At 43.7% G+C, this 19627-nt stretch overlaps 1 protein-coding gene across 1 annotated transcript in view; it reads right to left on the bottom strand.

Annotated features, from left to right (window-relative positions):
- Positions 1-19627, bottom strand: part of LOC308307202 (histone-lysine N-methyltransferase 2C-like) — a 173709-nt gene that overhangs the window by 88416 nt on the left and 65666 nt on the right. Inside the window, exons 24-33 of the mRNA XM_080752373.1 lie at positions 14728-14829; positions 11853-11957; positions 10472-10653; positions 8406-8570; positions 6900-6994; positions 4823-4882; positions 2889-2991; positions 2216-2295; positions 1705-1845; positions 298-402 (exon numbers count right to left, since the gene is read on the bottom strand). Of these exons, the coding sequence (XP_080608499.1) occupies positions 298-402; positions 1705-1845; positions 2216-2295; positions 2889-2991; positions 4823-4882; positions 6900-6994; positions 8406-8570; positions 10472-10653; positions 11853-11957; positions 14728-14829 (1138 nt within the window). The remainder of the gene's footprint in view (positions 1-297; positions 403-1704; positions 1846-2215; positions 2296-2888; positions 2992-4822; positions 4883-6899; positions 6995-8405; positions 8571-10471; positions 10654-11852; positions 11958-14727; positions 14830-19627) is intronic.

The following is a 19627-nucleotide window of genomic DNA, read 5'->3' as shown; positions in this document are numbered from 1 at the left end:
ATCAATAGAAAAAAAGTCATTTTGGGGGTGAACTACTCCTTTAAGTAAAATTATCAATACTGCAATGCAGAAATCCTCTATTAGAAGTAAAGGTCTGGAATGTGTAATGCTGCAACTAAACAGGTGGTTGCTATGTACAACAGGTGGTCTAGAGGACAGACAGAAGGACTGTCCCCCTGGGGGTCCTGACCCACAGGTTGAGAACCCCTGGTTTAAAGGTACAGTGAATATTGGGGGGGGGGGGGGGGGTTAGGGTTTTAAAGGAACAGTGCGTTGCTCAGAGGCTGGTGAACAAACCTTCGTCCCCAACAGGAAGTGTGTCTGTTGAATCGCTCCGACATCGTTTCATTCTGCCTGGACCCGTCTTCCCCCCCCTCTGTCTCACCATGAAGCCCCCGATGCCTGCCACACACACGCGCGCACACACACACACACACACACACACACACACACACACACACACACACACACACACGGTTTAGAGGGAACAAAGTGACCCAAATGCATGGCGTGGTTTAAATAGTCTAATGGGAGTAATGAGGTTTAAGTAGTCTAATGGGAGTAATGAGGTTTAAGTAGTCTAATGGGAGTAATGAGGTTTAAGTAGTCTAATGGGAGTAATGAGGTTTCTTGCAGGTCTTTCAGTCTGAGTGGATCAAAAAGGCAACTGGGTTAAGGCAGCGGAAGCTTGTGATTGGCTGCACGGAGGTGACCTAGGCCCCTTCACTTTGCTGGGTTCGATCCGGACGGGAGATCAAACTGGAAACAGTTTTAAACCAAAATAATTCCCCTGCGCTCAAGGACATACTTTTAGGGCCTACCTAATAAACTCCTTGATGCGGAGTAGTTTTGCTTTTGGAAAATCTGTTTGGTAAATGCATCTTTTAGTCCAGCTGGTAGCGACTGGCAAGACTACACTAGGCTACTGGAGCATTTTAACTCATTCGTAGTTTACGGCCGTAAAGCCCGTTAATTTCTCTATGTCTTTCACTGCCGGCTTCTCCTACCTGTTAACGTGGGCGCTCGTCCAGTTCCCATCGTGCGTGATCGGACACTGCTTATGCATCGTGTGTTCGCGTATTCCATCAGCTTCTCAAATCCGTTGAAACTTTTTCAATTGATCAATAAGTTCTCCATCTGTAAGCCGCGGAGCTCAGACAGAAAGTTAACGGGCCAAAATAGAGGACGGACTTCCGCTTCCGGTTCAGGGACTCCAATGTTAAAGTTGTCCGCTCAATAATGTGTCCGTGTAGAAACCGATCACGGAGCATTAGTTCCGGCCTATTTTAGTTGGGTTCGATAAAAAAATGTTTTTTAATTCATTTTTATTACATTTACGGGCTCTACGGGCATGGCAGAGAAGGGGTACAAAGGGGTATTTTGATGGCAGAGTTTGAGTTAATAGGGATTAGGGAAACAAACGGAGGGAACCAAATGAAAGCAACGCCGCTTCTTCAGAGCGGATCAAACGGCCCTTTGGAAACAAACACCAGACTTTCTCACAGAAAGCCTGGTGACGCGAGGTTAGGGGGGCGGAGATACACCTAAACCTAACCTTAACACCAACCTGTTCCTTGACCCTATAACATATCCTCACCAGGGTGCTAGGGCTAAAGGGGCGTGGCTAAAGGAACATATCCTCACCAGGGCGGTAGGGCTAAAGGGGCGTGGCTAAGGGGCGTGGCTGAAGGAACATATCCTCACCAGGGCGGTAGGGCTTTCTCTTCCTCTTCTTGCTGCCGTCGTTAAGCTCCTCCTCCAGACCCTTGGTGACATCATCATCGTGGGCGGGGCCTCTCTCTGGACTGGAGTCAGATTTCACTTCCTCCAACTGGTCCATCTCACCTGCAGAGAGACAATGGTGCATTTATATAGTGCTTTTATCCAAGGCTCTTTATATAGATTGTGCATTACATTCACCCATTCGAACGCACACATTCATACACCGGTGGCAGAGGAAACCATGCAAGGCACCAACCTGCTCACCGGGAGCAACTAGGGGTTCAGAGTCTTGCTCAAGGACCCTTCGACATTAACTCAGGGGGAGCCCGGATTCCAACTGGGAACCCTTCGGGAACCCTTTGTGCTCTAAAAACGGTTTATCTACCCCTGAGCTATGCCGCCCCCATGTGTGTGTGTGTGTGTGTGTGTGTGTGTGTGTGTGTGTGTGTGTGTGTGTGTGTGTGTGTGTGTGTGTGCGTGTGTGTGTGTTTACCTGTAGGTGTGTCTACAGTGCTCTGGAGCACAGAGACAGTGTTCTGGTTGATGATACGCAACTTCAGCTTGGGTTTGGACCTGACACACACACACACACACACACACACACACACACACACACACACACACACACACACACACACACACACACACATACGGGTTCAGTATATAGATGCTAAGGTTGATGAGGTTATTAAGTGTGCACTTATTGTATATCGAACAACAGAAATTCCAGCATGTAATAACTCCCGCACGATTTACGCCACCCCTGCAATATATACGTATATAAAAACATGCGGCTCGGCAAATGACAAATGACGGCCAAAAACTATTGGCTGGGCTTTAAACAGCCATAACTCCAGTTTACAGCATGGTACCGTCTCGAAACTTGATGTGTTTACTTAGACAGCCAATAGGGACGAGCTGCAATTGCTGAAGCCCCGGCCCCTCTGTTTTCCTATTGGCTGGGCTTTAAACAGCCATAACTGTACTGGACATAGACGCCAATAGCAATGAGCTAATGTTAATGTTAGAAAATGCTAATGCTAATAATGCTACTGTTAATGCTAATGCAATAAAACACTAATGCTAAAACCAACCGCTACACCAGGTTGCACACTTAACATTTCGTAGACATTTTCTTTTCTAGTTGTTATTGTTGTCATGGTTACCTGCGGTATCGTCGTGGCGATGTGAGAGGCTCAACAAGAGACTGGAGCTGAACCAGACCTGATTCTGTTAGACAAACACCGTCCTGTCTGAATGTCTTTATATCTGAAATATATGTATAAATATATGATTAAATATATGATTAAATATATGATTAAACATATGATTAAACATATGATTAAACATATGATTAAATATGTGATTAAACATGATTAAACATATGATTAAACATATGATTCTGTTAGACACCCCGTCCTGTCTGAATGTCTTTATATCTGAAATATATGTATAAATATATGATTAAATATATGATTAAATATATGATTAAACATATGATTAAACATATGATTAAACATATGATTAAATATGTGATTAAACATGATTAAACATATGATTAAACATATGATTCTGTTAGACACCCCGTCCTGTCTGAATGTCTTTATATCTGAAATATATGATTAAATATGTGATTAAACATATGATTAAACATATGATTAGACATATGATTCTGTTAGACACCCCGTCCTGTCTGAATGTCTTTATATCTGAAATATATGGTTACTAGAAGGTCGGCCGGCTACGCCGGCCTCCCCTCTAGGTCGTCGCGTTGCGTCTATAGGAGTAAATATTCGTCGAAAACAAATCCCTGAGGTACAGGGTGGCCACGATCTGATGGTTTTTTTGAGAAAAAAATGTTTTTTGAGAAAAAAATGTTTTTTGAGGAAAAAAAGTTTTTTGAGAAAAAAAAAGTTTTTTGAGAAAAAAAAATGTTTGAGAAAAAAAAAATTTGAAAAAAAAAATTGAAAAAAAGGGTTTTCTCTAAAAAAAAAATTAGAGAAAAAAAAATTTGAGAAAAAAAGAATTTTTGATAAAAAAAAAATTTTTGAGAAAAAAAACTTTGAGAAAAAAAAAATTTGAGAAAAAAAAATTTTGAGAAAAAAAACTTTGAGAAAAAAAAAATTTTGAGAAAAAAAAATGAGAAAAAAAAAGTTTTTTGAGAAAAAAAAGTTGAGAAAAAAAAAATTTTGAGAAAAAAAAAATTTGAGAAAAAAAAGTTGAGAAAAAATGTTTTGAGAAAAAACAATTCTCAAAAGAAATTTTTAGAGAAAAAAAAAATTGAGAAAAAAAAATGTTTGAGAAAAAAAAATTGGAAAAAAAAAAAAATAATAATAAATAAAACGTATTGGTGATGCGATGACGTGGTGTATACGGATGTTACTGCGATTGAGGTGAAAGAGAAAAGTGGAAAGTTGTGAGCTAACTATTAGCTATTTTTGTGTGTGTGTGTGTGTGTGTGTGTGTGTGTGTGTGTGTGTGTTCTGGCTACGCCCCCCTCGGTTGAAATTGGATCCGCCGGTCCCATAGCTGGGAATACGAGCCAATGGACGGCGGTCACCATGGCAACGGGGGGCCAATGATAGAGTTATGGGCGGTTTTATTCCCTACGCTCTACCGACATCTGCTCTAGCTATGAGTTGAAGTGGAGGCGAAATGGGCGTGTATGGGCTTGGAAGTGGGATGCGGCTCTAAGAAAAATGTAATAGTAGATGATGTGTTTAAACATATCATTAGACACACACCGTCCTGTCTGAATTATATTAAATATATGTATAAATATGTATAAATATATGTATAAATATAAGAGCCTGATTCAGTCAAACACTCCATCCTGAGAGAACATATTTACTATTTATATCTGAAAATGGATATTAAATATAGGTATAAATGTAAGAGTGACTGTAATAAATGATGTGTCTTAGTGAAACAGGGTCATTACACAAAGCACAGCTCAATGGGTAGCGTTGCAGGTTTGATTCCTGGCCCCAGATAAAGCCACAGATGGTGATTAAACGCTACAGGTTATGGTTGGGGTATAGACTGGTTGGTATGTATATATAGTATATATATAGGGTTAGGGTATAGACTAAATCCTCACCTGGTTCTTTTCTGGACACAATCTGAGCCATGTAGGGAGCTTCAAAACTCTGTGATTTACCTGCACACACACACACACACACACACACACACACACACACACACACACACACACACACACACACACACACACACACACACACACACACACACACACACACACACACACACACACACACACACACACACACACACACACACACGTTAATGTCATCCAGTCACATTCTGGACATTTTGAAAAGCAAATTTTCCTTAACAACCCTTTTAGTGCCCGGAATCAGCCCAGTGGCCAGATAATCCAGTATAGAGCATCGCAGCGGAAGTGGATTCCTGGGGTCACTTAATATTCCCCATTCATGAAGGTTTGACTTTGTCTGCAGCTAGTTTCAGTTTGTGTGTGTGTGTGTGTGTGTGTGTGTGCGCGTGTGTGCGTGCGTGCGTGCGTGCGTGTGTGCGTGCGTGTGTGGTTACCATCAGTGTTGTTTTTGTTGACGAGACGATAACGAAAATGACTTCGTTGACGCCCCTTTTTTTCACGTTTATGACGTAACGTTAACGAGCTAAAATCTCTAGTCTGGTGACGAAAATATGACGAGACGAATGTGTGTTTTCGTTGACTAGACGAGACTAAACGAAAATGTTAGTGTGTGGACCATTTTCTGCCGTCCGTTCCGTCATATTTTGGATCAAAGACTGAGCAGTCTGCTCACTCTGCTCTAACTCCAGCTGTCCCCAGACCGCAGCGCATCTAGCCTCTCCCTCTGTTCTCATGCATAGAAAGCAAGCAGGCATAGCAGTGACTGGAGTGGAGAGGCAACGCAGCCGTTGATAGAAAGTAGCGGCCGGCACAATCTGTTGTAAACCGCATGATTGGTAGATTCTCTGCTTTGAAAACTGCCTGACTGTAATTATTTTATTCCTCTCCAGTCTCCTCCAAGGCTAAAGGAACGGGGCTAAAGCGCAAGCATGCTAACGATTTAGCCACGTTCCTTGAGGAGGAAAAACAACAACAAACATAGGCTAAAAGTAACAATTATGTAACGTCACAGCATCGATGCAGATTCAGAACGGCACGCAGCTGCATCGCAATGCAAGCAAATTGTCTTAATCTAAAACTTTTTAAGAAGTCCTCTACTCAATCGTTTACTAATATGCAGTGTGTGTTCGACACAGCACAGTACACACTGCCGCAGCTGGGCACAACCAGTGGCGTCAGTTCAGAAAAAGCTAAGGTATGGCAACATGACTGGTGTGACACCAGTCATGTTGCCATACCTTAGCAACAGGCACGATTACAGTACATTTTATTATTTCCCCCTGTAGCTAAGGTATGGCAGCTGCCATAGCTTGCCATACCCAATTGACGCCTCAGTCTGGGCACAACAGGACTCAGCGTTTGTCAATCTGTGGGTCGAGACCCCAGAGAGGTCCCAAAATGATTTTGGGGGGTCCCCAAATGATTTAACATTGTTTTCTCACTCAACTTAAACAAAACAACATAGAGTGTATTGAGGGTTTATGTACATGTCTAAAGTGACAACGTAAGGACTTTTTTAACCTCTGAAATGACAAATTAAATTGACAAAGGTCAAATTGTCAAATATTAGAGGCTGAAATTGTGAAAATAGCTGATCTACATGCTCACAATGCCTCGCAACGTGAGGGGTTGTGAGCATGTAGATCTGCTATTTTCACAATAGAACCGTGTTATACAAAATGTTGTGCCTCATCTCCTAGTGCTCGTCAGGGTGGGGGGTCCCCAGTTAAAATATGATTATTTTGGGGGTCGCAGCCAGAAAAGGTTTAGAACCACTGCCTTATTGACTGTTTCATTTATTTATTTCAAGACCCATTTTTCATTTTGACTAAAACGATTGACTAAAACTGGACTAAAACCTTTGTGTGGGTTCGTCAACTAAAACTTGACTAAAACCTTTTGAGTTTTAGTCGACTAAAACTAGACTAAAACTATCAGGGATATAAATGACTAAAATCTGACTAAAACTAAGAAGCATTTCGTCAAAAAGACTATGACTAAGACTAAATCTAAAATGCCCGCCAAAAACAACACTGGTTACCATAGATACGGCAGGGTGAACAGTCAAAGCCTTCGTCGGCCGCCGTCTCCACGTCTTCATCACATGACAGACCCTCACACGATGCATGGACCCACCTAGGACATGCACACGCACACGCACACGCACACACACACACACACACACACACACACACACACACACACACACACACACACACACACACACACACACACAGATGATGCATCTCTATTGTGCAGCTCCAGCCTTACAACAGGATGTTTAAAGTTGTTGACGCACACAACACACACATCTTTAACAGTCTCTGATGGAGCAGTGGTAAAGTCCCTGAACCACCACTAGGTGGAGTGGTGAGTGGTACTCCTAAGTACTCATACCTGTCACATTGGGTTAGGGTTAGCTAACACCCAGAGACAGTAAAACATATGGACAGTAGGAACCGTCACGTTTCTATCAGAACGAACAGTGAAGCTTTTCTGTTCACATATGGGTGTCCGCCATCATTGTTTTAATGGTACCAGAGGAATGCTATTGGCTGCCAATTGTCATGTGCAACCGCAGGGATACATGGGACATTGTCTTGAGCTTGCCGAAAATAAAGCACACAAAGAAGAATCATCACAAGCCTATGATCACAAGCCTCTCCTACAGCATACCCTGCTTTAACATCAAATATAACATGAATTGGACCATATTTTCACAAAACGCATATCATGGTGATTGAAACAATGCTTTAAACTAGCGACAGGAACCACAAATATGTATGACAATGTTTATGAAGGTAAGAAAATCTATTGTAAAAGTTTGGGGGAAATTAATGGAATCCTATGGAGAACATGTTGCTTTTGGTGCCAGAACAGCACAACTAGCGGCCAATCATAGGAACTTTTAGTTCTATGTTTGCTTCATGTTAAAGGAGCTATAGTCAACTTTTTCATTGTAGGGCCGACACTTTGTTTACATCCTAGTCTATAGACTAGAATGTAAACAAAGCGTCTGACAATGGCCAAAATGATTATTTTATCATTATTTTACACTTTTTGTGGTCATTTTTGAATAGAAACACATACATGAAGCTTATTTTTTTATAAAATATTTTCAAAACATAATTTTTTATTTTAGCATCCATTTTTCAAGAGTTACCTAACCCTAACCCTAATCCTGACAACTGGATCCCTGCTAGCACCATACCTGTCACACTGGGATAATGACACACTGAGTTAGCTAACACCCACTCTGAGCTAACACGGACAGTTTGTGTAGGCAGATGGGCGGGTGCGGTGAATCTCTCCGCGAGTCTCTGGCCAATAGCATGTGTTCTCTTTCCCCCCTCCCCCCTCCCCTCAGTGCAGAGAACGCTGCTGCGTCATGACGTCAACACATTCGGTGCGACGCGCCACTCCACTCTGATTGGTTAGGGAAATTCTACACTTCCTCCAACAGTGATCATAACACGATCGCCCAGGCTTCTTTTTCTTTCCGATCGCCAAAAGAAGCCTGGCTTTCCGAGGCTAGCTAACATCATACCTGTCACACTGGCGACATTGCAGGATGAGCTCGTCGTGGCGGTAGGCGAGGTGGCACAGAGGACAGCTGGACAGGCTGGCACAGGGAGAGCACAGTGTGTAGTTACACTGCCACTCTGACCGCAGGCCCGGGGTGTTGGAGCCACACTGGGTACACCACACACACCTATAAACATATAGAACATTATGTAGTTACACTGTTACTATGAACATTATAGTTACACTGCCACTCTGACCGGAGACCTGGGGTGTTGGAGCCACACTGGGTACACCACACACACCTATAAACATATAGAACATTATGTAGTTACACTGCCACTCTGACCGCAGGCCCGGGGTGTTGGAGCCACACTGGGTACACCACACACACCTATAAACATATATAACATTATGTAGTTATACATAGAGAACATAGTGTTACACTGCCACTCTGACCGGAGGCCCGGGGTGTTGGAACCACACTGGACACACCACACACACCTATAAACACATAGAGAATATAATGTAGTTACACTGTTACTATGAACATTATAGTTACACTGCCACTCTGACCGCAGGCCGGGGGTGTTGGAGCCACACTGAACACACCACACACACCTATAAACATATAGAGAATATAGAGTTACACTGTTACTATGAACATTATAGTTACACTGCCACTCTGACCGGAGGCCGGGGGTGTTGGAACCACACTGGACGCACCACACACACCTATAAACATATAGAGAATAATATAATGTAGTTACACTGTTACTATGAACACCTATAGAAATACATAGAGAATATAGAGTTACACTGCCACTCTGACCGCAAGCCCGGGGTGTTGGAGCCACACTGAACGCACCACACACACACCTATAAACATATAGAACATTATGTAGTTACACTGTTACTGAGACCTGGGGTGTTGGAGCCACACTGGGTACACCACACACACACCTATAAACATATAGAACATTATGTAGTTACACTGTTACTGAGACCTGGGGTGTTGGAGCCACACTGGACGCACCACACACACCTATTGGGCTGTTAAGTATGACATCATTTTGTAGGCAGAGGAGAATTTCTGCCCCCAGTTTCCGTGAATCTTTTTACTATTTTTACTATTTACACATTTTTCTTCTCTTTGTTGTTGAAAGGAAAGTGTTAGAATTATACTTTAGTCGTTTTTTTTGTCTCGGATCTGTTGAAATAGCGAGGGACAGAAAATGCTCTGGGGGCAGAGTTCTCCTATGCCTACAAAATGATGTCACGGCTTAAAAGCCCCATAAACATATAGAACATTATGTAGTTACACTGTTACTGAGACCTGGGGTGTTGGAGCCACACTGGACGCACCACACACACCTATAGAAATACATAAGTTACACTTTTACTCTGAACGCAGGCCTGGGGTGTTGGAAACTAAAACGAAACATCTGTACAAGCAAGCGCGCGCGCACACACACACACACACACACACACACACACACACACACACACACACACACACACACACACACACACACACACACACACACACACACACACACACACACACACAGTACAGACATTTCATAAATGTATGCTTGGTTGATCGCTTCTTTTAAAGACCCAGTGAAATGAAAAATATGTTGTTGTTTTTTTACTTTTAGAGCTTATCCGTGGTAATCATGTGGGCATTCCTAACACTAGATGCCAAAAAAATAGATTTTTTTTTGTGGTTTACAGTCTGGTAAATCCAAATATATATATATTGAAAAAAATTCAAATATGGACTTATACTGTTATTCGTCTCATGTACTCATTGATGGTGTTAAAGAGTTAACTCTCTCACTGCCACGTAGGATGTCTTAAACTGCCATCAAAGTAGCTTACAAATGAGCTTAAAAGTAGCTTACCTTTGCGACTTTATAGAAAAATATCCATCTATTATTTCCAAACGCAATCTTTTGTAAAATACAGTGGTGTCTGTCATCTGTCAAAACAGACGGCCTTCAAAGAGCAGAAAAGACATTCGTTGGACAAAAGGAAGGAAAACTAAAGAACATCCAACGGCATGGAATGATTGACAGGTGAACCCACCATTTGCATTTCCAGGCTCCTTTAGGCACAGTGCTGAGGGGCGGGGCTAAGCAGTAGGTGTGGTAGCTGATGTCACAGTCGTCACAGAGCAGCAGACGGCCGGGGTCTGAGGCTTCACCGCACGCCTCGCACACCGTGCACTCCAAACAGCGCCACCCCTTGGTCAGGATGACCCTGGTGATCTGTTAACATAAATTAACATAATTAACACCTGGTGATCTGTTCATTAACATACATTAACATAATTAACACATGGTAATTTGTTCATTAATTAACATATATTAACATAATTAACACATGGTAATTTGTTCATTAATTAACATATATTAACACAATTAACACTGTGCACTCCAAACAGCGCCACCCCTTGGTCATAATGACTCTGGTAATCTGTTCATTAACATAAATTAACATAATTAACTCATTTGCTGCCCCCTCCCGAGTTTCCCGAGTTATTACTGTAGTCTCAGGCTGCCATGACCCGAGTTTCCCGAGTTGGCAGCCATTTTGATTTTTCTTTTTTTTCAAAAATATTTTTTGGACCTCCAAAAATGTAGTAGGCATGATCGTAATTGTGAAATTGCATGTTTAACCCCCATACCAGCCCCATCTTCCAAACATGACATAGTATAGTGTAGTTACCTTAACGTTGACACAATAAGGATGGTAACATTGTGTATGTATACATTGGGTATGGTATGGTAACGTATGGTATGGTATGGTATGGTATAGTTACCTTAACGTTAACAGAATAAGGATGGTAACATTGTCTACACAGTGTGTATATGTTTCTATAGGTGTTTATGTAGTTGTGTAGTGGTGTGTACATACCTTCACATTAACCCATTTAGGCCTAACCTATAGTTAGGCCTAAATCAGAAATTAGCCTACAAAAACAAATATGTTGCTACATACTGTACATGTACTGTAAGCCCCTCCCATACACTAAAATGTGTACCCGACCTGAATGGGTTAACACAATAAGGATGGTAGCATTGTCCACACAGTGTGTATATGGGTGTTTATTAGGTGTGTAGTTACCTTCACATTAACACAGTAAGGATGGTAACATTGTGTATGTTTCTATAGGTGTTTATGTAGGTGTGTAGTGGTGTGTAGTTACCTTCACATTAACACAATAAGGATGGTAACATTGTGTATGTTTCTATAGGTGTTTATGTAGGTGTGTAGTTACCTTCACATTAACACAGTAAGGATGGTAACATTGTGTATGTTTCTATAGGTGTTTATGTAGGTGTGTAGTTCATACCTTCACGTTAACACAATAAGGATGGTAACATTGTCCACATTGGCTGGTAGTGGGTAGTAGTGTAGGTGTATATGTGTATATGGGTATAGTATAGTAGTGTAGGGTTCATACCTTCACATTAACACAGTAAGGATGGTAACATTGTCCACATTGGCTGCAGGCCAGCAGTCGACCCTCTGCTCCTTGACCGAAGCTTCCACACACCACACACATATCCTGTATGTACATATATGGTCATTAAGCTTCCACACACCACACACATATCCTGTATGTACATATATGGTCATTAAGCTTCCACACACCACACACATATCCTGTATGTACATATATGGTCATTAAGCTTCCACACACCACACACATATCCTGTATGTACATATATGGTCATTAAGCTTCCACACACCACACACATATCCTGTATGTACATATATGGTCATTAAGCTTCCACACACCACACACATATCCTGTATGTACATATATGGTCATTAAGCTTCCACACACCACACACATATCCTGTATGTACGTATATGGTCATTAAGCTTCCACACACCACACACATATCCTGTATGCACATATATGGTCATTAAGCTTCCACACACCACACACATATCCTGTATGTACATATATGGTCATTAAGCTTCCACACACCACACATATCCTGTATGCACATATATGGTCATTAAGCTTTCACACACCACACACATATCCTGTATGTACATATATGGTCATTAAGCTTCCACACACCACACACATATCCTGTATGTACATATATGGTCATTAAGCTTCCACACACCACACACATATCCTGTATGTACATATATGGTCATTAAGCTTCCACACACACATATCCTGTATGCACATATATGGTCATTACCACACACATATCCTGTATGTACATATATGGTCATTAAGCTTCCACACACCACACACATATCCTGGATGTACATATATGGTCATTACCTCATTATGTAAATACACTACCACACACATATCCTGTATGTACATATATGGTCATTACCTTGTTAAATATGTCCTGTATGCACATATATGGTCATTACCTTGTTAAATATGTCCTGTATGCACATATATGGTCATTACCTTGTTAAATATGTCCTGTATGCACATATATGGTCATTACCTTGTTAAATATGTCCTGTATGCACATATATGGTCATTACCTTGTTAAATATGTCCTGTATGCACATATATGGTCATTACCTTGTTAAATATGTCCTGTATGTACATATATGGTCATTACCTCATTAAATATGTAAATACAGTCCTGTATGTACATATATGGTCATTAACTCATTAAATATGTAAATAAATTACCACATGTCCTGTATGCTCCTGTATGCTATGGGGCCTAATTCGCCAAACAGGAAGTGCCCCTCACCAAACAGGAAGTGACCCTTTATCTCGTGAACCGTTTGTCGTACAGACGCGCGGGTTGCGTCAAATGACAAGATTAAGAGTCCTTAACCTTAATTGGGGCCTATTTCGCCAAACAGGAAGTGCCCCTCACCAAACAGGAATTGACCCTTGATCTCGTGAACCGTTTGTCGTACAGACGCGCGGGTTGCGTCAAATGACAAGATTAAGAGTCCTTAACCTTAATTGGGGCCAATTTCGCCAAACAGTAAGTGCCCCTCACCAAACAGGAAGTGACCCTTTATCTCGTGAACCGTTTGTCGTGCAGACATGTGGGTGGTGTGAAATGACTTGATTAAGAGTCCTTAACCTTAATTGGGGCCTATTTCGCCAAACAGGAAGTGCCTCTCACCAAACAGGAAGTGACCCTTTATCTCGTGAACCGTTTGTTGTACATACGCGTGGGTGATGTCAAATGACTTGATTAAGAGTCCTTTACCTTAATTGGGGTCTATTTCGCCAAACAGGAAGTGCCCCTCACCAAACAGGAAGTGACCCTATATCTGGTGAATTGTTTGTCGTACAGACGCGTAGGTGGCATCAAATGACTTGATTAAGAGTCCTTAACCTTAACACATCTACTGCCTCTTATTCTGAAGGTTGCTTGGTGCCTCGGTGCCACGTGGTTTCCTCCATAGGCCGCCGCTATTATTTTGAAGGGCTGGAAGGGGGTTGTTTTTGTTTTTTTGGATTATCACTTGACGGCAACGATTACGTCATCTAGTCACATGACAGTGTGGGACAAGAAGAGGGAAGATGGCTGCGCCCTGCCTTGTGCCTTGTTTACATTTAGATCTGCTGCAAAATGTCTCAAAATGGCTATTTTGTTTAAATGAAGTTTCTTTATGGGCCTCTCCATTGACTTAACATTGAGGAGCTTCACTTCGCGTGCACGCCCAACGTGCGTTGTAAACAAATCGCCGACATTACCGATGCGGGCGGGACCGGAGCGACGTACAGTAAGTAATCATATCTTTACTGTATATACAGTAAGATTCACAGTCCTCACCGTCAACGGCGCCATGGTATTAACCCTTTCAATGACAGTCCTCACCGTCAACGGCGGCAGAACAGTTAATTGGGGCCTATTTCGCCAAACAGGAAGTGCCCCTCACCAAACAGGAAGTGACCCTTTATCTCGTGAACCATTTGTCGTACAGACGAGTGGGTGGAGCCATATGACTTGATTAAGAGTCCTTAACCTTAATTGTGGCCTATTTTGCCAAACAGGAAGTGCCCCTCTCCAAACAGGAAGTGACCGTTTATCTCGTAAACCGTTTGTCGTACAGACATGTGGGTGGTGTCATATGAAGAACCATAATGTTAAAGCTTATGCAAAAAATGCGAATGTTAAAAAATGTAACACTAATGCTAACACCAACCGCTACACAAGGTTGCTCAGACTTAGCAAGCTGCAGGCACACTTAAAATTTCTTAGAAATTTTCTTTTCTAGTTAATTAAGTATGGCGGATTACAATACGTTTTTTGCCATTGCGTTGCATGGCAGGCACACTTAATTAGCTCATTAAATATGTAAATGATTAATGATTGACGTACCTGTCTCAGTGTGTAATGGTCTGACGTAGTGAACAAAACCACCGTGTTGTGCATGGAGTTCTCCTCTTCATCCTTAGACTGCATGCACTGCTCTATAACAACCTGTAGGGGGCGACAGAGACACTGTTCTTAATTTGTTGCATCTTTAGACTGCATGCACTGCTCTATAGTGGCCTGTAGGGGGAGACAGAGACAACCTAACTGTACTGCTCTATAGTGGCCTGTAGAGTGGTGTAACGGAGGTGATCCGAACCTCCCCACCCGGGCATTGAACCCGGGCTTCCCGCATGAAAGTCCAATATCTTAACCACCACTCCAGAGGGATATCCCTATGGAACGAGGGCGATACTAGACATTTTGAGTCTTCAGGCTGGGGCTGTGACTCTCTCCGCCACAGGGGGACAGAGACATCCTTACCGCACTGCTCTATAGTGGCCTGTAGAGGGAGACAGAGACATCCTAACTGCACTGCTCTATAGTGGCCTGTAGAGGGGGACAGAGACATCCTAACACTGCTCTATAGTGGCCTGTAGAGGGAGACAGAGACATCCTAACACTGCTCTATAGTGGCCTGTAGAGGGAGACAGAGACATCCTAACTGTACTGCTCTATAGTGGCCTGTAGAGGGGGACAGAGACATCCTAACAGTACTGCTCTATAGTGGCCTGTAGAGGGGGACAGAGACATCCTAACTGTACTGCTCTATAGTGGCCTGTAGAGGAGACAGAGACATCCTAACACTGCTCTATAGTGGCCTGTAGAGGAGACAGAGACATCCTAACACTGCTCTATAGTGGCCTGTAGAGGAGACAGAGACATCCTAACTGTACTGCTCTATAGTGGCCTGTAGAGGAGACAGAGACATCCTAACACTGCTCTATAGTGGCCTGTAGAGGGGGACAGAGACATCCTAACACTGCTCTATAGTGGCCTGTAGAGGAGACAGAGACATCCTAACACTGCTCTATAGTGGCCTGTAGAGGAGACAGAGACATCCTAACTGTACTGCTCTATAGTGGCCTGTAGAGGAGACAGAGACATCCTAACACTGCTCTATAGTGGCCTGTAGAGGGAGACATAGTGGCCTGTAGAGGGAGACAGAGACATCCTAACACTGCTCTATAGTGGCCTGTAGAGGAGACAGAGACATCCTAACTGTACTGCTCTATAGTGGCCTGTAGAGGAGACAGAGACATCCTAACACTGCTCTATAGTGGCCTGTAGAGGGGGACAGAGACATCCTAACACTGCTCTATAGTGGCCTGTAGAGGAGACAGAGACATCCTAACACTGCTCTATAGTGGCCTGTAGAGGAGACAGAGACATCCTAACTGTACTGCTCTATAGTGGCCTGTAGAGGAGACAGAGACATCCTAACTGTACTGCTCTATAGTGGCCTGTAGAGGAGACAGAGACATCCTAACACTGCTCTATAGTGGCCTGTAGAGGAGACAGAGACATCCTAACACTGCTCTATAGTGGCCTGTAGAGGGGACAGAGACATCCTAACACTGCTCTATAGTGGCCTGTAGAGGAGACAGAGACATCCTAACACTGCTCTATAGTGGCCTGTAGAGGAGACAGAGACATCCTAACTGTACTGCTCTATAGTGGCCTGTAGAGGAGACAGAGACATCCTAACACTGCTCTATAGTGGCCTGTAGAGGGGGACAGAGACATCCTAACACTGCTCTATAGTGGCCTGTAGAGGGGGACAGAGACATCCTAACACTGCTCTATAGTGGCCTGTAGAGGAGACAGAGACATCCTAACACTGCTCTATAGTGGCCTGTAGAGGAGACAGAGACATCCTAACTGTACTGCTCTATAGTGGCCTGTAGAGGAGACAGAGACATCCTAACACTGCTCTATAGTGGCCTGTAGAGGAGACAGAGACATCCTAACACTGCTCTATAGTGGCCTGTAGAGGAGACAGAGACATCCTAACTGTACTGCTCTATAGTGGCCTGTAGAGGAGACAGAGACATCCTAACACTGCTCTATAGTGGCCTGTAGAGGAGACAGAGACATCCTAACACTGCTCTATAGTGGCCTGTAGAGGAGACAGAGACATCCTAACTGTACTGCTCTATAGTGGCCTGTAGAGGAGACAGAGACATCCTAACACTGCTCTATAGTGGCCTGTAGAGGAGACAGAGACATCCTAACACTGCTCTATAGTGGTCTGTAGAGGAGACAGAGACATCCTAACTGTACTGCTCTATAGTGGCCTGTAGAGGAGACAGAGACATCCTAACACTGCTCTATAGTGGCCTGTAGAGGGGGACAGAGACATCCTAACACTGCTCTATAGTGGTCTGTAGAGGGGGACAGAGACATCCTAACACTGCTCTATAGTGGCCTGTAGAGGAGACAGAGACATCCTAACACTGCTCTATAGTGGTCTGTAGAGGGGGACAGAGACATCCTAACACTGCTCTATAGTGGCCTGTAGAGGAGACAGAGACATCCTAACACTGCTCTATAGTGGCCTGTAGAGGAGACAGAGACATCCTAACTGTACTGCTCTATAGTGGCCTGTAGAGGGGACAGAGACAACCTAACACTGCTCTATAGTGGCCTGTAGAGGGGGACAGAGACATCCTAACACTGCTCTATAGTGGCCTGTAGAGGGGACAGAGACAACCTAACACTGCTCTATAGTGGCCTGTAGAGGAGACAGAGACATCCTAACACTGCTCTATAGTGGCCTGTAGAGGAGACAGAGACATCCTAACTGTACTGCTCTATAGTGGCCTGTAGAGGAGACAGAGACATCCTAACTGTACTGCTCTATAGTGGCCTGTAGAGGAGACAGAGACATCCTAACTGTACTGCTCTATAGTGGCCTGTAGAGGAGACAGAGACATCCTAACTGTACTGCTCTATAGTGGCCTGTAGAGGGGGACAGAGACATCCTAACACTGCTCTATAGTGGCCTGTAGAGGAGACAGAGACAACCTAACACTGCTCTATAGTGGTCTGTAGAGGGGGACAGAGACATCCTAACACTGCTCTATAGTGGCCTGTAGAGGAGACAGAGACATCCTAACACTGCTCTATAGTGGCCTGTAGAGGGAGACAGAGACATCCTAACACTGCTCTATAGTGGCCTGTAGAGGAGACAGAGACATCCTAACACTGCTCTATAGTGGCCTGTAGAGGAGACAGAGACATCCTAACACTGCTCTATAGTGGTCTGTAGAGGAGACAGAGACATCCTAACACTGCTCTATAGTGGTCTGTAGAGGAGACAGAGACATCCTAACTGTACTGCTCTATAGTGGTCTGTAGAGGGAGACAGAGACATCCTAACTGTACTGCTCTATAGTGGCCTGTAGAGGGAGACAGAGACATCCTAACACTGCTCTATAGTGGCCTGTAGAGGAGACAGAGACATCCTAACTGTACTGCTCTATAGTGGCCTGTAGAGGAGACAGAGACATCCTAACACTGCTCTATAGTGGTCTGTAGAGGAGACAGAGACATCCTAACACTGCTCTATAGTGGTCTGTAGAGGAGACAGAGACAACCTAACACTGCTCTATAGTGGTCTGTAGAGGAGACAGAGACATCCTAACACTGCTCTATAGTGGCCTGTAGAGGGGGACAGAGACATCCTAACACTGCTCTATAGTGGCCTGTAGAGGAGACAGAGACATCCTAACACTGCTCTATAGTGGTCTGTAGAGGAGACAGAGACATCCTAACACTGCTCTATAGTGGCCTGTAGAGGAGACAGAGACATCCTAACTGTACTGCTCTATAGTGGTCTGTAGAGGGGGACAGAGACATCCTAACACTGCTCTATAGTGGCCTGTAGAGGGGGACAGAGACATCCTAACACTGCTCTATAGTGGTCTGTAGAGGGAGACAGAGACATCCTAACACTGCTCTATAGTGGCCTGTAGAGGAGACAGAGACATCCTAACACTGCTCTATAGTGGCCTGTAGAGGAGACAGAGACAACCTAACACTGCTCTATAGTGGCCTGTAGAGGGGGACAGAGACATCCTAACACTGCTCTATAGTGGCCTGTAGAGGGGGACAGAGACAACCTAACACTGCTCTATAGTGGCCTGTAGAGGGGGACAGAGACATCCTAACACTGCTCTATAGTGGCCTGTAGAGGAGACAGAGACATCCTAACTGTACTGCTCTATAGTGGCCTGTAGAGGAGACAGAGACATCCTAACACTGCTCTATAGTGGTCTGTAGAGGAGACAGAGACATCCTAACACTGCTCTATAGTGGTCTGTAGAGGAGACAGAGACATCCTAACTGTACTGCTCTATAGTGGTCTGTAGAGGGAGACAGAGACATCCTAACTGTACTGCTCTATAGTGGCCTGTAGAGGGAGACAGAGACATCCTAACACTGCTCTATAGTGGCCTGTAGAGGAGACAGAGACATCCTAACTGTACTGCTCTATAGTGGCCTGTAGAGGAGACAGAGACATCCTAACACTGCTCTATAGTGGTCTGTAGAGGAGACAGAGACATCCTAACACTGCTCTATAGTGGCCTGTAGAGGGGGACAGAGACATCCTAACACTGCTCTATAGTGGCCTGTAGAGGAGACAGAGACATCCTAACACTGCTCTATAGTGGTCTGTAGAGGGGGACAGAGACATCCTAACACTGCTCTATAGTGGTCTGTAGAGGAGACAGAGACAACCTAACACTGCTCTATAGTGGCCTGTAGAGGAGACAGAGACATCCTAACTGTACTGCTCTATAGTGGCCTGTAGAGGAGACAGAGACATCCTAACACTGCTCTATAGTGGCCTGTAGAGGAGACAGAGACATCCTAACACTGCTCTATAGTGGCCTGTAGAGGGGGACAGAGACATCCTAACACTGCTCTATAGTGGTCTGTAGAGGAGACAGAGACATCCTAA

The sequence above is a fragment of the Nannobrachium achirus genome (assembly GCF_963921795.1).
Source record: "Nannobrachium achirus genome assembly, chromosome: 21".
Taxonomy (NCBI): Eukaryota; Metazoa; Chordata; class Actinopteri; order Myctophiformes; family Myctophidae; genus Nannobrachium; species Nannobrachium achirus.
The sequence above is the reverse complement of the archived record's forward strand: the minus strand, read 5'-3'. Positions and strand labels throughout refer to the sequence as shown.